Genomic DNA, 16,206 nt, shown 5'->3' on the forward strand with positions numbered 1-16,206 from the left:
GACATGTATTTTACATAATGATTTATAGATAATATAAATATTTGCTAACTACAACAAAAATTGCCCCTACAGCTGTAGATAGGAACCACAGGATTTCATGTTCCTGGAATTGTTCCGATTAGCTTGTCCTTAGGTTTAAGTAGTTCTCCACTTTTCCTTGCTCATCCTCAGTATCTCTGGAACACAGTCCTTGCAAGTACAAATGCTCAGTTAATCAAACTGATTGTTATTTCCATTTGTTTTTGCAAACTGACACTACTTGCATTTATACTTATTATGCACTTGCAGGTGCACACACATGCCCTCAACTGCAGAACAACCAGACCTTCTCTGTTATGTTCTTCGCACAAAATCAGTGATGGCCTAGCAACATTGCTTCTCCTACTACTCTTATCCCTCAATGCTTTATGCTAACAAAGTTAACCATAGCAAAACAACAAATGAAAGAAACAAACAAACAAAAAAAAAACCCAACAGCCTCACAACGGAAAGCAGAAAAACAAGCAGCAGAAATTGTGAAGCAGCCAAAACTATGGAGCCTGAAGCAGCTGATAGTAAATGAAAATAAGCCACATTCAAGATATTTAATCAACTAACTGCTAAGCTCAAAATCAGAAGCTACTTATCAGGGTTCGGGCTTTAGGTTTGTTTTTTTAATTACATAACATAACTTTATTACTACTATTTACACAAAAAGATCAGAAACTGAGGTGGGGAAAGAAGGTATTTTTCTACCTTGCAGTAAGTTTGGTAACAGCGGCAAGAATTCTTGATATAACAGATCATGACTGCCTCCTCCAATAGATCTGAACAGTGCTCTGAGCAGCAGGAAATAGTTATAGGGCTCTTTGGCAGTCTGTGCAAGTTCCATAGAGCTGTTCACAATCTTGTGCAAATGTGGCTATAAAAAAAATAAAGCTTGAAGATTAATAAAATATCAATTTTATTATCATTGTGAAGAGTTTAGCATGACACAAGTTTTTCAGATCAAAAACGTTCAGCTATTCCAAAGACTCTGATACCATCCTAATTTTATACCGCTGTTGAAGAATTAAAAAATAAAAAAATATTGTTAAAAAGTAAAACTGTATTTGAACAGTATCAAGAACCTAGAACATTCTTTAATTAATTAAACCCTGCTTACATACTAGCCAAATGATCAAGTCGGCTTGCTACTCCAAGCAGTAACTGTATTAAAACAAAAAACCTTCTCCAAATCTGATATAATGAAAAATACTGGCTCCACAGAACCTAGGGATGTGTAGCAGAAATCAGAAGTGTCAGAATCACAAGAGAAGACATTTCACAATATTAATTTATTCCAGATCTAACTTCATCACTAATCCTTAATTTTTGGGAATACTAAAATTTCACTTTGAAAGCAAACCTTTACAAGTGAAAAAAAAGGTTATGGAACTGGTGGCCCTTCTAGAGCAGAAGACATGAACAGTTTGCAGGAATCATCAAAAATAGTTGATAAATACAAGGATTCTCACAGATCAGGTACAAACAGTGACACAATTCTGGATTTTATCAACATCTAAAAGCTTTCTACATTGCTATGCAAATGCTGCAAATAGCCTTCATCATTCAATTAAATTATCTTCCCGAGGCCCACATCATCAATCCCGCTGAAACAAAAAAGGTAACACAATCATGAAACTGTGAAGGTAGTAAATCACACTCTTTAAATTGGATCTCCAGCTTATAAAATCCAAATGACCTTGCTTCTGATGACAAACGAGAAGAATTTAAGCAAGATTGTATGAATATTGCTTCATATTACTTAGGAATATTGCTTCATATTACTTTTATCTTTCAAAGTATCTAGAAAATTACTAGTCCCTACTCTGTTCTACCCAGAAAGCACATACTGAACTAATCCTGCTGTAACAAATCATTAAGCACAGAAACTTGTATCAGAAATTTTGTTTATTCTAAGGTAGAAGGAAGATAAATGGAGAGAAATTATGAGAGAAGGAGCCGTGTTCAATTAATACATTAATGTTTTTTCTGGATATAGGCAGCTATTACTTTTATCAGAAAGCACACTCTTGCTTCAAGCTCAGTATTTCTAAACTCACTGAATGATGAGATGATCTCATCAACAAAAATAGAACCTTGGAATTCATAGACACTGTGTTGTCAATAGAAAAAATAGCATTCCTTAATCCAGACTTTTCAAGAGCACAGAAATACCTAACTCAAGATGTACATGTCATTGAATACAACATGAAGGAACAAGATTCACCAACACACAAAAAAGTTATTCCAGTTTAAGCAAAAATCTTAAGTTAATACAGAAACAAAGGGGAAAAAACATGCAAGAAGATATGCACATCCTGACCATGAAGTTGCACGGGTTTATGGCAATCCTAATCAGACCACAAGCACATATCAGTCATTTATACTCAGAATTAGTACATCACTTTATAGTTTCAAATATGAAACAAACATTCACAGAAACCATCTCTTATAAATAAGGCAATACCTGGCATTTGGAAAAAATGGAGATGTATCACTAATAGTGGTTCAAACATGAAAAGATTATCAAATGTCAGAGAGCATAAAACTCTAAGTTTCTTCAGACATCTGAAGAATGTCTTAAGAGTCAAAACAGATTTTTTTGTTTTTAATACAGATGACCTTTACCTTCAGCATTTGTTCATTTTCAGCGGCAAACAGTGAAACTGAGCCAAAGACTAACTTGAACAGCTTGAGATACAGATTGGAGAGTTCCACATTAGAGCCCATTTCTGGCAACCGATCCAGAAGATACTCAACCAAAATCGTTGCAAAGAGGGCAGACGTAGTAGGGTTTGCCAAGAAGGAATTGGCAACAATCTATAAAAGAAAACCACAAAGGAATTACTGTTGCTGTAATGAAAAGGACAGAGGGATAAATGAACTACCCATTTAAAACAAAAAACTAAGACAAACTTCTTCCCCCATCTCCACTGCTACCCAAGTGATTCAGGTTATCCTCAGTGGGAAACAACCATGCATATAAGTTAGGTATTCAAGTTTAATGTTTAATTTTAAATGTGTATTACAGGACTTGTGTTCTGTAAAACACTAGGTCAGAACATTAACACAACAACCTGAACAAAACAAGAACACCACAATGTTCAATACTTTTCAAGAATAAAGTCCATTCATATCTTCTAAACGGAAGTGCTCATGTTTGTATTGCATCACGTAGTCTGGAAAGTTTTTGAAAATCCATCTTTACAAAGTATTTTTTATAGACTGCTTCAAATCTTGCATGCTAATTTCAACATTATTATTTATAATTCCACTTCAGACTTATGTACTTCAAGGCATAAGCTACTTTCTACGGGCTATTTTATACTATCAATTGAAAAAAGTAAACAAAAACATAATACCTGAAGAGCATAGTTTTTTGAGATTCTCTCCACCATATAAGGAACGGTAGTTTGAAAGATTTCTTTAAAAGTTAAAGGGTTCATCATTGTGAACACACCAGCAAAATGCTCCAGAACTTCCTTTTCCTCTTTCATTCTGACTGTCTGACAGTTTGCTACTCGAACATACGTCTGTCCATTTCCTGCTATTTGGACCTACAGCAATTGAGAAAACGCATATATAGGTTACAGAATTTGAGTAACTTTTTCCCCACTATTCTTGAAGTATCTTTTGAAAAAAACTGAGATTGTACAGGTTTCACATGCAAGCCCCATACAATTAGAAATTGGGCACAAGAACCAACAGTGACAATAAAAATATTAAAATAGTGTTTTCAGCACAGATTTTAAAATCGTGAGGTCAGGAGTGGAAAAAGCCAACAGCAGGAGACATCACAGTGTATTTGTAAAGTTACTTAATTCCAAATCATGTACATTTACTTTTCATCAGTACTTTGTGTAACTGCAGAAGATAAACATAGTCATGTGAATGCTTCAACTGATAGTTGAACTACCTCTTCAAAGAAAAGATTTAATCCACTACATGAAAGACAATTATTTCTAGTCTGTCTTGCCTGCATAAACACAGACAATAACAGCTGTTAAGAAAATAATTTGTTCCTTGCAAGTGATAAGTACTTTGACATTCATAAAATCTTCCAATAGCTGTGGTCCTGAAATTAAAGACTTAATGAAAATATATTACACGTGAAATTACACGTCTTTTAGCTGACAAATAAATCCTTATTAAAGGATCTAACACACAGTGACTCTATAAATAAAAGTGCTACGTGGCCAGTTACATACCTGATAAATATCTAAAGCTTGCATTGCATATTTTACCAGTTTTATATAGATTTGAGTCTCCTTAGGTTGCAATTGCTTATTGGGAATGAATTGTGCTTCTGAAAGAAGATAAAGAGTAAGACAGTAAACCATTTAACCATTAAAAATACTATATGCTTTCATGCTAGAGAGTTTTAATTGTAGCATTACAAAAGATAAATGTAATTAAATATTATGCAGTTTTACCACCAGGAGCTTTGCATGATGTTATGCCCCACGTGATTGTCTTGACACCACAGACCAAAGTTTTTACTAAGCTTCGGCAATCTGTGACCTGAAATGTCTGTTTATCTTCTTTTTCTTTCTCCCCTTGTTTTTCAAATACAGGTACTGGCGCAGGGGCCACTGGAGTGGCTGGGGCAGGAGATGGGACAGGAACGGGTGCTGCATTTGCTGCTGTCGGTACTCCAGGTAATGCGGCTTCAGCAGCCCCCAGTTCAGACTGTGGCTTGCATTTTTTAAAAATTACAGAAAGCTGGTATCGTGCTATAGTGTGAAATTTCAGAACAAAAACCTAAGGCACAAAGAGGAAAGGCAAATGGAAGAGCAGAGAAGAGAGGGGGGAAGAAAAAAGAAAATAAGTTGCTTCCTCAGAAATCATTCTACATTTAATAATACTAATACTTCAAGTCAGCATACTTAGGTCAATAAAATTTACAACTAAGTATTTCTGAAGTCATTCAAATAACAGCAAACATTTTTAAGTGTCTCAACAAAGTAGTTTGCTTACTTTTAACAAGCTCCAAAAGTAAAAATATTTCCTGAAAACTAGTAAAACCATCAACTAAAAATTGATTTATACAATTCTACTTATTTTAAAATGAAAAGCTATTTGAATTCATTTTTTAAAACAAGACTTAATATTTCACTCTATAAATATTTACTATTAAGAACAAAAAGCTGGAATTTTTCAGATATATATGTAACGTATGTCAGATGTATTAAAAGATGTATACATTATATGTTTAAGTTTTAGTTTTATGCAGCATATCAGATTTAGAAAGCACTAAATCAATCCTGCAGACCAGTGGTCCCCAACATTTCTGCATCTTGGCTGATGCTAAACAAGGGATATGTTGCACAAGGCTTCAGTTTAAAGTTTTCTGTACCTCCCAGATTTTAAAGTCTAGGTCTACTCGGCTTGCTCAGATATTTCCCCGCTACCACCACAGTTCTGTATGTTCCCTTCTTCCCTAGATGTATCTTCTCAGAATTCACATAATAGTAAAAGTTTTAATTTAATAAACAAATGACTAAACAACTATGCTACATTACAGATTTTTTTAAAAGTAGAAAAAAGTAGTTTATTTGGAAGACAAACCCTACTAGAAAGCTACTTCAGTTTGAGAAATCTGGAATAAAGGACCCATTACAATGCATAACATCAAGATCTTTCACTTGCACTTGTATTTAGGATGAAAGCCATTCCCTGAACTACTGCTACCTTAAGCAAAAAAAAAGTTCAGGGGTAATACCAAATAATCTGGAGATGACTAAAATGACTAGATCTCTTCCCCGGTGCATTCAGAACCATGACAGTCTGTCAACGACAGAGAAGAGTCAAAGATGGAGGGGATCCACTACATTCAGAATTCCTAGATCACCCTTTCCAAAACAAGCAGCCAGACAGCTTCCTCAGTTATCTTAAAGTGTTAACACCAGTTTTAGATTTCAAGACGTGCTCTCACATCCCAAAACGATACTATTAAACCAGCATTTACCCTATAAGTGTTTTACTCTACAATTGAGGGCATCTTCATGTTGTGGAAGGAGAAACACTAGGCAATCTTTTTCCATTAACAACTTGGCTACAACAAGCAAGTAGTGTTTCATTTGTACTACACCATGGATGACAGCTTTTAGGGTGCATCCCTGATTTATAAAATAGCAAAGAATAACAAAACAAAAAAAAAAAGCCCCCCAAAAAATCCTCCGTATAAAGACAATCCTTAAAAAAGATCAGTAGGTCTTGAAATTGCAGATATTTTACATTTTACAGATTGTATCGGGCTATGCCAAGGATCTGCAATCCAGGATTTAAAAAAAAAAAAAAAAAAAAAAAAAAAACACCAAACAAAAAAAAACCCCACACACACCACACAAACATAACCACAAGGCATTAAGAAAATACCATTCTTACATACCCTTAAGTGGGGAGAAAAGGAGATTACAACTAAAATTTGAAGGAAAATTTAAAAAAATAATAACAGCTAAGCTACCCCCAGCATCATAGACATTCAGTTTCCTGCTTTGAAACAAGTCACTGAATGAATAAGCTGAGTTGGCAAAGCATCTCCACTATACTTGAGATATTATCCCAGTTGCATGGCATTTCAAAAAGGCCTTCTGTGAAGTATTAAAATGAAATACAGTATGCAGACTGTTTCTACGCATCCTTATTTTTGAAGAAAAGAGAAAGTAAAATGTGATGGACAACATACTATAAAATAGGATATGCAACTTATTATCAAATGTTTTAAACAAATCAATACCTCCAGCATTCTCATAAGAATATCTCTACCATTTCCATTCTCCTGTTCACTCTTAGACCGGATACAGTCTACCAAATTTAGCAGAAGCTTGCAAGACATTGTCTGGATACTGCTAGGCAACGACTCATCATCAATGTTCTTGGCAAATAATTGGACAGCAAGGGAGAGATCATTGAGTGGTAAATGCTGACGGACATGATGTACCAGGTCTGCCAGTGTGCTATATGCAAGTGGTCTATCAGTAAAAACAAGAAACGAAGAAAACACATTGAGGACAATTATAATTGTTGTTAATTGGACTTAATCAATAATTACTGCCTGGAGCCATTTCCAAGATTCTAAATTCAAATTTTCTATTTTTATATGCAAACCCAGAGTTCACAAGGCTTTTTCAATTACACAAGAGAATTATAACCTGTATAATCTAACCAAAGATGCCTTAATCTGTCCCACAACATTAACATTACCTCTGTGATCTTTCTTCCCCCATTGCTGAACATCCCCAGCACATATTTTCATCTACATACAGTTAAGAGCAAATTAGCCTGTTTTAAGCCACATTGTAAGCAGTGTTGGTAAGCTCTTTCACAATTAATCATTGATGATTCATGATTTCAAAAGCAGTTACGAAAACTGGTAAATTTTAAAAATCATTTATTTTCAAATACCAGGTTTAAGCATCTAGTAGAGCAAACACTTCTAAATCTAATACATGTTGCCAATAAGGTACACTTAATACTTAAGCAAGAGGAAATAATTCTCCTAGTTCACATATTTTAATTTGGTTAGCAAAAGCACCTAAAAACTAGTAGACTGTTGAAGACACAGAAAGTAAGTATTGTCCCCATTTATTTTTTGAGGTTGCAAATGACTAAGTTTTAAAGGTACTTATTGACAAAACAGTCTAAATCTTAATCAGATTTTATACTGGACACAAGATTTAGGCTGTTTCGCGAAATATTGGGAAGGTATTGAGTTGATTTCACTGTGACCACTGTTTTGGTTGTGCTCTGCAATTCAAAAAATGAAACAATTTTCATTCACCCATTTATCTCATTTTGCCCTACACTGCTACCATGCTACACCACCAAAGTGTTAAACAACCACCACTCTTTACAGCAGCGGAAGCCCTTCCAATATTAGAATCTAATAAAACTAGTTATTTAAAGCAAAGATTTAGGACCACATACAGACATTGTTGTAAATATTAATAAGCCTTGAAAGAAACCAGCCCTGGCAGGCACTCAGATAGCTATTCTGAACTTTCTGTCATACCTCAGTGTCTCTCGGGCAGTGTATCCAGAGCCAATTAGTATAGATTCATCAAACAGCTTGTCCATACATGGAATAAATTCTATAATTTTTTAAAAAAATAAAATAAAAAAAGAGAGAGAGAGAGAAAAGAAAGAGCTATACATAGTGATTGGCAAAGGAAATAACCAAAATAAGATAGTTAAGCATTAAACCACTTAACTTAGGTATTTAAACCTAAGTCAGAAAGTGGTTTTATTACAAAATTCATTCCTGCAGTTTATAAATGGCAGTGTCATTTACAAGGGAACTTTCAATTAACCTCTTATGACTATGAACTCCACTGACACTTGCCCCTTGAGTAACATTACATTACACAGTCAAAGCCACAGCACTGAAACAACAGTAACAGTTACAGCTGGAAAGAGAGAAAACGCTTATATTATTTTCAACTTTGCAGAACTTTTTAGATGTAACTAATGAGTTACTGGAAAGGACAAGTTTGGGTAACACAGTACAACACAACTCTATTTTCTCTGGCATCTTATCATACAAGCTCTAACCCAAAATACAACAAGGAATACATGCAACCTGGGGTCCAGGGAAAAAAAGGAAGATTTCAGTAACAAAATCAAGTGACAAAGCAAGACTAAAGAAGCATTTTCTTTTTAAATATGGAAATCAAAAAGTTTTTGGAATTGATTAGGTCACTCCACCCTAAAGGCAGATGATGGAAATGGCAGGAAGGATTAACTGCTCCCACCTCCAAATAATGCAACAAGCTAAAATTTGTTAACGAATAAGCAAAAAGTCAAATAAGAGAAAGAAGAGCATCCAGCAACCTTCATTCTCCACAGATTTCCAAACAACATTAAAGATAAAAATCCAGCATTTTCTGAATGAAATCTGAAATGGACAAGGAATCAGTGAGGTCCACTTAAATGGAAGGGACAACATGGTAGCTGTCTTTGCTTTTAAAAGAATGTCACATTCTGCAAAAACACAGAGGAAGAGAAAATGAGAGCATAGGCATTGTTTTTTGAGGGGGGGTAGAGATCTGGAAAACTTACAGTGGAAAAAGCAAATAAAGAATGGGAATACAGATTTTAGATGCAAAGACAATCCATTATTTTACAAGGCAACCACCACAGCAGTCATAGTGAGAATAAATTCAGTCATAGCCAACAAATAATACTGTGGAGAAAAAAGCTGAGTCAAAAAGATGGTTGGAAAGGAACTGCCTTTGATCAAACCACTCTGTTTGAAAAAAAGAATTAGTCTCAGATGCACTAGTGTTAGAAGAGTAAAAAGATTAAGACACAAATCCTGACAATGAAAGAAAGCAAAGCAAATGCAAATTGAAAAACAGTAATGAGTTTTTGTGTATTGAACACATTTAACATTAATATTCCTGTGTTGTGCTATCACTCTTAATGTGAACTAGTAAGAGAAATTAAAACAAAGCAAGCAATAATAAATTGTTTACACTGGACCACAGTGTTAAAATGAGAGAGTTTAACACTGAACTCTCTCATTGTTAAACTTTATAACATATGAATATTTTACGTTGAAATTAAGAAATGTCTATAATGTTCAGTCATTAGAATTTCAGAAACACCATACAAACTATTCTAGCTTTCTGAAATGGACATCTCAGGTAAAATTCTCAAAAGAAATGGCTTAATAGGGATGAAAATAGTTAAGTTTCTAAACTCAATTCGAATTTTATCTTCTAAGCCACGTTTTAAAACTTGTATCTAATATTTATGTGCATACCACATTTTGCTGATATGCCATATTCTTAGACATAGGCCGTCTTTAAGTGGTAACAGTGGAGAGAGTGATTACAGTTTCACCTCCACCCTCTCTTTTAGGAATCAGAAACAAAGTTCCACACAGACAAAATGCATCACAATAAGATATACAGCATTATTCGTCACCTCTCAATCAACACAGAAGACTCAGTTTGAAAGATTGTTTCACTGAGAACAATAATGCCAGACCCACAAACGTGAAACGCTTCCCTCAACACTCATTTTTCCCAATAAGTTGAACTGCACCATCAGAATGATCGAAGACTTATCTTCTACAGATATCCACATACTTATTTCCCACTTTCCCCCTTCCTCACACTCCTTATTCCTCCTGTGATAGCATGTTCCCTCTTCTCCTTAATGTTTCGAAGCATTTCTTCATCCACATCGGGGCTGCCAGGTAGCCAACAGCAGGCTGAAAGTATGCGTTAGCAACACGTATGCTAAAATGCCAGCCAGCTGACCAAGGTCAATGAATTGCTAAGCTCACCCTGCTGTTTATTCCTCCAGTGGAGACACTAACCAAGGTTTTCTGCACTACCCAAACACTAAAATTCACAAAGGATGCAGAACATCATATCTTTAAGACCTCACTCTCCTGTTGAAACTGGTCAAGTTCAGAAGTTGTTAAGGAGAGGCTGAGAACAATTAAGCTAATTTATTTTAAAAAAATAGCCAAAGAAACACCTTTCCATGTGACCACAAAACTAAATTCCAGAACTAGGAAACATGCTTTTTTTTTTTTTTTGGCAAGCTAACAATACCTGAAAAACATCACACTGCCCCATAATTGTTGTCAGCAGAAGGAAAAGAAAGGGGACCACACAGTAAAGATTAAAAGATAGAAGTTAATATTTTACAAAGTACACTCATCTCCAATTTTGCAATTCTGCCAAAACAGAAAATATCCACGAAACCTAGTTAATTCAGGCAGACCAAAAATAGCTTTCCTCTGCTAGAGGCAAATGCTACGAGCTGAATCAAACATGGTATCAGACTTTGACAGAACTATTTCCACTCAGGTTAACAGATTACTATTTTAAAGTATCCATACAACTGTAGGCACAGTTACAAACCAACACAAATGTTTATCATCACCAACACAAATGTTTATCATCAAGTGGTAATTACTTGGAACAATAGATATTTGGAAGGCCAGAAAAGCCACTTGTTCAGTATGCTATCTTGTTCAGATGATTTTTTTTTTTTAAAGGAAAAAGAAAAAAGTCAAATAAAAAACACACCCATTCCCAAAATAATCAGGAGTATGTAATAGTCCAAAACAAATAGTAAGCAATATGCCTCTTAAAAGCACAGAAATAGTTGAAATCTTTCCAGTTTATAGATACATTTTTAAAAAGTACTACATACGGCTCCTCAAGTCTGTTGTCAAGATGTGCTTAGCAGCAATCAGAAGCTCCTTCCGGAGGTGTGCAGTTTCGGCTGGACAATTGGAGAGTAACTGCAACATTCCTTTTACCATTTGCTGAGAATATTTAGCCACTAATTCCTACAACAAAAAATAACATGAATACAATCATTATGACATTCTATCTTAAAGCTTTGCTTTACTTTACATTTGCAAAATAACATTCAATTAAAATTGTTTCTCTTTAAGAAGTCTACTTGTAAAAATAAAATACAAGAGCCATTCCATAAACGCCTGGGGCGGGGGGAATGGCACATTTTTACTTTGCATTCACATGAGAATACTTCTGAAAGGACAACCAAGTACAGCCCTATCTTCAGATTTGCTACACAAATGCCCTTCTCTCCAATCCCTGATGCACTGCAGTCATGCTGGTCACTTGCCTGCCATAAAGTAACTAGAGATCTGTTGCACTAAGAGTAACAAAGTAACAAAAATGCTACCTACCTGGTAAATTCTTATGATGTAAGCCAAAAAAGACAATGTTTTAATTTGAGCAGCAATAAAATCGGCATACAATTCCTTGTTATAAAGCTTATGTTGCCTGAAATTAAATTGAGCAGTGGTTATGATTTTGTCCTCCTTTTTAATACCTTCATTCAGAAAATTCACAGAAGTTTCAAATTACATCATCTTGTAGTGAGGGAATACAATCATCATGGGAGAACCCATTTTCAACAAGCTCTCTGACATTCAAATTCCCAGCATCTTATGCTCTAAGCAGAAACGCACAGCCCTGAGGCAGCCATACAATTTTCAACTTTCTGCAGAAAGCCAAGCCCATACATTAGCATCAGACATTTGGCTCCGTTCCCCTAAATGGGGCAATTTTTTCTCCAAGCAATATTCCCTCCTACAGACCTGTCTGTCTTTCTCAAGCTTGAACCACTTATTCAGATCATCTGGGCCCCACTCAGCACCACTTGCTGCTCCTTAGAAACATCTCTCTCTGAAGCAGGAAAAGCAGCACCCATACCTGCAACATCACAAGGCTTCACCTAAGCTATACCTTGGAAGAGCAAAAATGTATCACTGGTGGTATGGTAAAGATTAAACAACAGCAAGCGTCCTAGCTAACAAGGTCTCCATCACATGCTGTGGTACTACAGATTTCTGTCTATTTTAAAAAATGCGTTATCAAATAATAAATTGGGATCTACTGCACGACTACAGATTTTATCAGTGACATATCATGAAAATATTCACATTTGCCAATAATTTCACCCGCAAAACTTTGACAACGTTAAGTCAAATAATCATTGCTACTTTTCACATTAAAAGCAGTAGAACTAGAAGCAAAAATCACAGGATATAAGACAAAAATAATTTGGGTGATACTGAATGGCAGATTTAAGTAGTTTATCCCAAGTATCATCAAAACACTGTTAAAATGCTCTTACCTTGCTTGAGCAGAAACCTGTATAATAATAGTGTTCATAATCAAGGGCACAAATTCAGCTACTACATTATGAATGTTCAGTTTGTAGAGCTTAAAAAAAAAAAAGCATTATTAGAGAAATTTACAAGTCACACACGCAGTCAACTTATTTGAGAGCTAATCAGAAAAAATGAAGAAATCTCAGAGGCTTATTTTTAGACCATATTTTAATCTCAAAAATACGTTACATTCATTTTTACTAATATGTTAGCCAGCAGAAGTTACACAAGCCATTCACTAATAAAAAGTATTTACATGCAAAATACTGGAATATACTAACCTGATACATAAGAACAACAATAATAGGTAGCTCAGCCAAGACCTTTAAAGACAAAGATCCTCTGGGAATTATAGAATGCTGAAAGAAAGAATACATGTTTTATAAACAGCTTAATTATTAATTCAAAAAAGTATATGAAATACATTTTTGAAGAAACTGCTCATTTTAATAGCACTATATTTAGCGATAATAACATTTAGAAAGCACAAAACCATTTGGTATTATATTAAATAAAAATCCTGTCATTACAGCTGCATAGAAAACATCTGAAAAGTTTCAATCAGCTTCTACAAATAAATCTTGATAAGAAAAACAAGCAAAAAGAAAGCATATTACCTTTACCTGCCTTTATGATTCGGCATATTGTGATACAGACAGTCTCATAGCTAAAGAGCAGTTAAAATACTCACTGTTCTCGTTTCACTATCTTCTCGCTCAGGGTTTACTTTCACCACAATTGTTGTAATCATGCCAACCATTTCAGGAGTAGGAACAGTGTTCTCTGGAATCACCTGAGGATTCTCAAAATACCGATTCTACAAGCAAAGAGCAGAAGAAAAATATAATAATGCCAGTAATAGTCAAAAGGCCATTTATCTCATTAGAATTCCTCCATATAATTTTTCCCCACAACTTATTGCAGACATTTTTTTCTTCTCTGCACATGACGTTTACAATGCAGTATCCACTAGGACTACATCCTGTAATCTTTCACTCCCGCTACAGCAAGAAGCAGAAAAGCATCCCCAACCAAGGTGGTTCGTTTGCTAAAGAAAAACATCCAAATAGATACTCTGTATCAGTGAGGAAGAGCAGGAAATGGCCTCCCGAGAGATCAAGCACATTGAAGAACTCTATCTGCTGGAAAGTACATCACCTTACCCTTCCCTCAAAAAAAAAAAAAAAAAAAAAAACAAAAAAAAAACCACCACAACCATTTGGCTACATGGAGACCACTGCAGCCAAGTGACCAGTGCTTTATTGTATGTTTACCTCAGTTTTCTCATACTAGGAATACTGTGCCAGAAACAGAAAGTTTTCTAATTCAAAATCTAAATTTCTCCAAATTTACACATATTTTTGTTAAATATTTTTTATTAAAACTATATCTACTTTGTATCACTAGATACAAAAGTAATCACGTTAATATCTTTTAGAGATAAAATTAAAAAATAAAAAATAGTTTTCTGACTACAGCGAGGGCAATTTAAAAAATAAAAAGCTTACCACTACTTTTGGAAGTTCCTTATAAATCTGTTTCACAAAGTCCAAAAAATGATGGATCTAGAAAGGAAGAAGTCGGTTTACCATAAAGAAAAAAAATTTCACAATTTTAAAATCTCTGTATTAACAGTAAAAACACATAAAATCTTTAGTCGCCACTAGAGTGTATTTTTCATGATATTTAAAAAGAATCTGAAAGCTTTCTCCTATGACCTTCTGTTCTGCCAATATTAATCAGAATTGAACTTGGAAAAATATGATTTACCTATCATCTCAACATAGTTCAAATACAGTATTATTAGAAATAATTACTACAAACCAACTAAGTCTTCCTAGGAGAAAATCAAGGAAAGAAAGCAAGAAAACAAAAATGCAAACTTTCAAATATTCCTTCACGAGTCACAGGAAAGAAGCAAGGGGGTGGGGGGAAAGACAATCATAATATTCCTTTTCCAGGATTTTCCCTTCACAAACTAAAAAGGCACCAATTCTCTTCCCTTCTGTGGGAATTTTATTCCTTAGTCTAATCATATTGCCCATAAACACTTAAAACAAAAACAACTAGGCTTTAACTGTTTTTTCCCAGCATTTGCTAGCACTATGTAATCCTCTCTTAAAAATTACTTTACAGTAAAAAAAAAAAAAAAAATATTAAGTATTTGGTTACCACAACAGGTCAGACAACATAAAAGGACAGCAGAAAAAAACAAACAAACAAACCCACTTGAACAAAATAACAATTCTGAAGAACACGGCAGTAAGTTCTATACCATATCTAGATACCAACAAGATCTATGACTTACTTCCTGAGTGATAGCTGGTCGGAACTGTTTGTGCAATTCAATAATTATTCTTAAGCAAATCAGTACGTTTTCTTCATTCTCTGTCTGAAAAAAGAGAATCTTTAGTGAGCCTACTGCTGCATTCTTCAACTACTCCGTAAGTAGTTCAAAACCCTATAAAATTATACTTATCTCAGCAACCTACAAGTGCCCCATTAATACGAATTTGCATGAGCAAGATACCTTTCCTTTGATATAACTTTACCTTGCAGCCTCAGAATATGGCTAAAATTAAATTCACCCCTACTGGAACGAAAAACAGAAGTTTCAACCACTCTATACCATCAGACCTGTTTCTAATGCCCCACAGACAGAGAGGCACAAGTGGGGCTATTTACACACCAAGACATCTCCACATAGAGCAGGTTATTTTCTGTGGGCTTCAAATGACAGTGTTTTCAATTCCAAGTAAGAAACAAAACAAAATCTCTAGAATAAGGTATCTGCACTTATATAAGCCAGAAAAGTGTTCACAAATGAAATCTTGTCTAGCACAAGAACAGTTCCTTGCATTTGTAAAATCCAAGTTTCTAAAGGGCAGAAGAGAACATGCAGAAAACCTGTAAATAGTAAGATATCACACTGGTGAAGCCTAAATAGAATGCCCTTCCACTCTTGCTCCAGAAGCACAGCTATTTAAAATCCTACCCCCAGCAATTTTTGGAGATAAAGAAAGAAGAGGAAAATCTTTCTGAAAATTTGAAACAGTTAAGAGGAAAAAAAATATACCTCTAGAAACCGAAACATCACAGACAGGATATTTTTGGTATGAAGACGAAGATGTTCATTTGTTGGTATTCTGTGAATTATTTCAAGCACTAGCTTTCGGAGTTGCTGAAAAAAAAAGGAAAAAAAATAAAGACATGATAGAACTTTTTAAGAGTCTACAAAAACAACAATTGGTTGCAACATCTTTTCAGCTTAATACTTCTGCATGCTTAAAAAGAAAAAAAAGCCATTTTACTTCACGCAAACATACGCTTATATACAAACACATAATGCTTCCTACTACCCACATATGTGAATAAGGCAAATTTAACAAATTTACAGTTGAAAAATGCAAGTTATCAGACTTTTTTTAAGGAACTCAATTTTAAGTATTTAATGACACAGATTCACCTTTTGCCTTTCATTCCACAGTAAAGCTAGTAATTTGTAACAATGT

General features: G+C 34.7%; 1 protein-coding gene across 1 annotated transcript in view; it reads right to left on the reverse strand.

Annotated features, from left to right (window-relative positions):
- The window catches only part of TRRAP (transformation/transcription domain-associated protein), a gene marked incomplete at its 3' end in the record, with an annotated part of 60,618 nt that overhangs the window by 39,273 nt on the left and 5,139 nt on the right, over positions 1-16,206 (reverse strand). Inside the window, exons 4-18 of the mRNA XM_009583593.1 lie at positions 15,771-15,875; positions 15,003-15,086; positions 14,203-14,259; positions 13,386-13,511; positions 12,976-13,053; positions 12,658-12,746; positions 11,705-11,801; positions 11,200-11,338; positions 8,039-8,117; positions 6,764-6,998; positions 4,458-4,785; positions 4,233-4,330; positions 3,387-3,581; positions 2,653-2,844; positions 736-901 (exon numbers count right to left, since the gene is read on the reverse strand). Coding sequence (XP_009581888.1) covers positions 736-901; positions 2,653-2,844; positions 3,387-3,581; positions 4,233-4,330; positions 4,458-4,785; positions 6,764-6,998; positions 8,039-8,117; positions 11,200-11,338; positions 11,705-11,801; positions 12,658-12,746; positions 12,976-13,053; positions 13,386-13,511; positions 14,203-14,259; positions 15,003-15,086; positions 15,771-15,875 — 2,068 coding nt within the window. The remainder of the gene's footprint in view (positions 1-735; positions 902-2,652; positions 2,845-3,386; positions 3,582-4,232; positions 4,331-4,457; positions 4,786-6,763; positions 6,999-8,038; positions 8,118-11,199; positions 11,339-11,704; positions 11,802-12,657; positions 12,747-12,975; positions 13,054-13,385; positions 13,512-14,202; positions 14,260-15,002; positions 15,087-15,770; positions 15,876-16,206) is intronic.

Source organism: Fulmarus glacialis, unplaced genomic scaffold, assembly GCF_000690835.1.
Source record: "Fulmarus glacialis isolate BGI_N327 unplaced genomic scaffold, ASM69083v1 scaffold2338, whole genome shotgun sequence".
NCBI lineage: Eukaryota > Metazoa > Chordata > Aves > Procellariiformes > Procellariidae > Fulmarus > Fulmarus glacialis.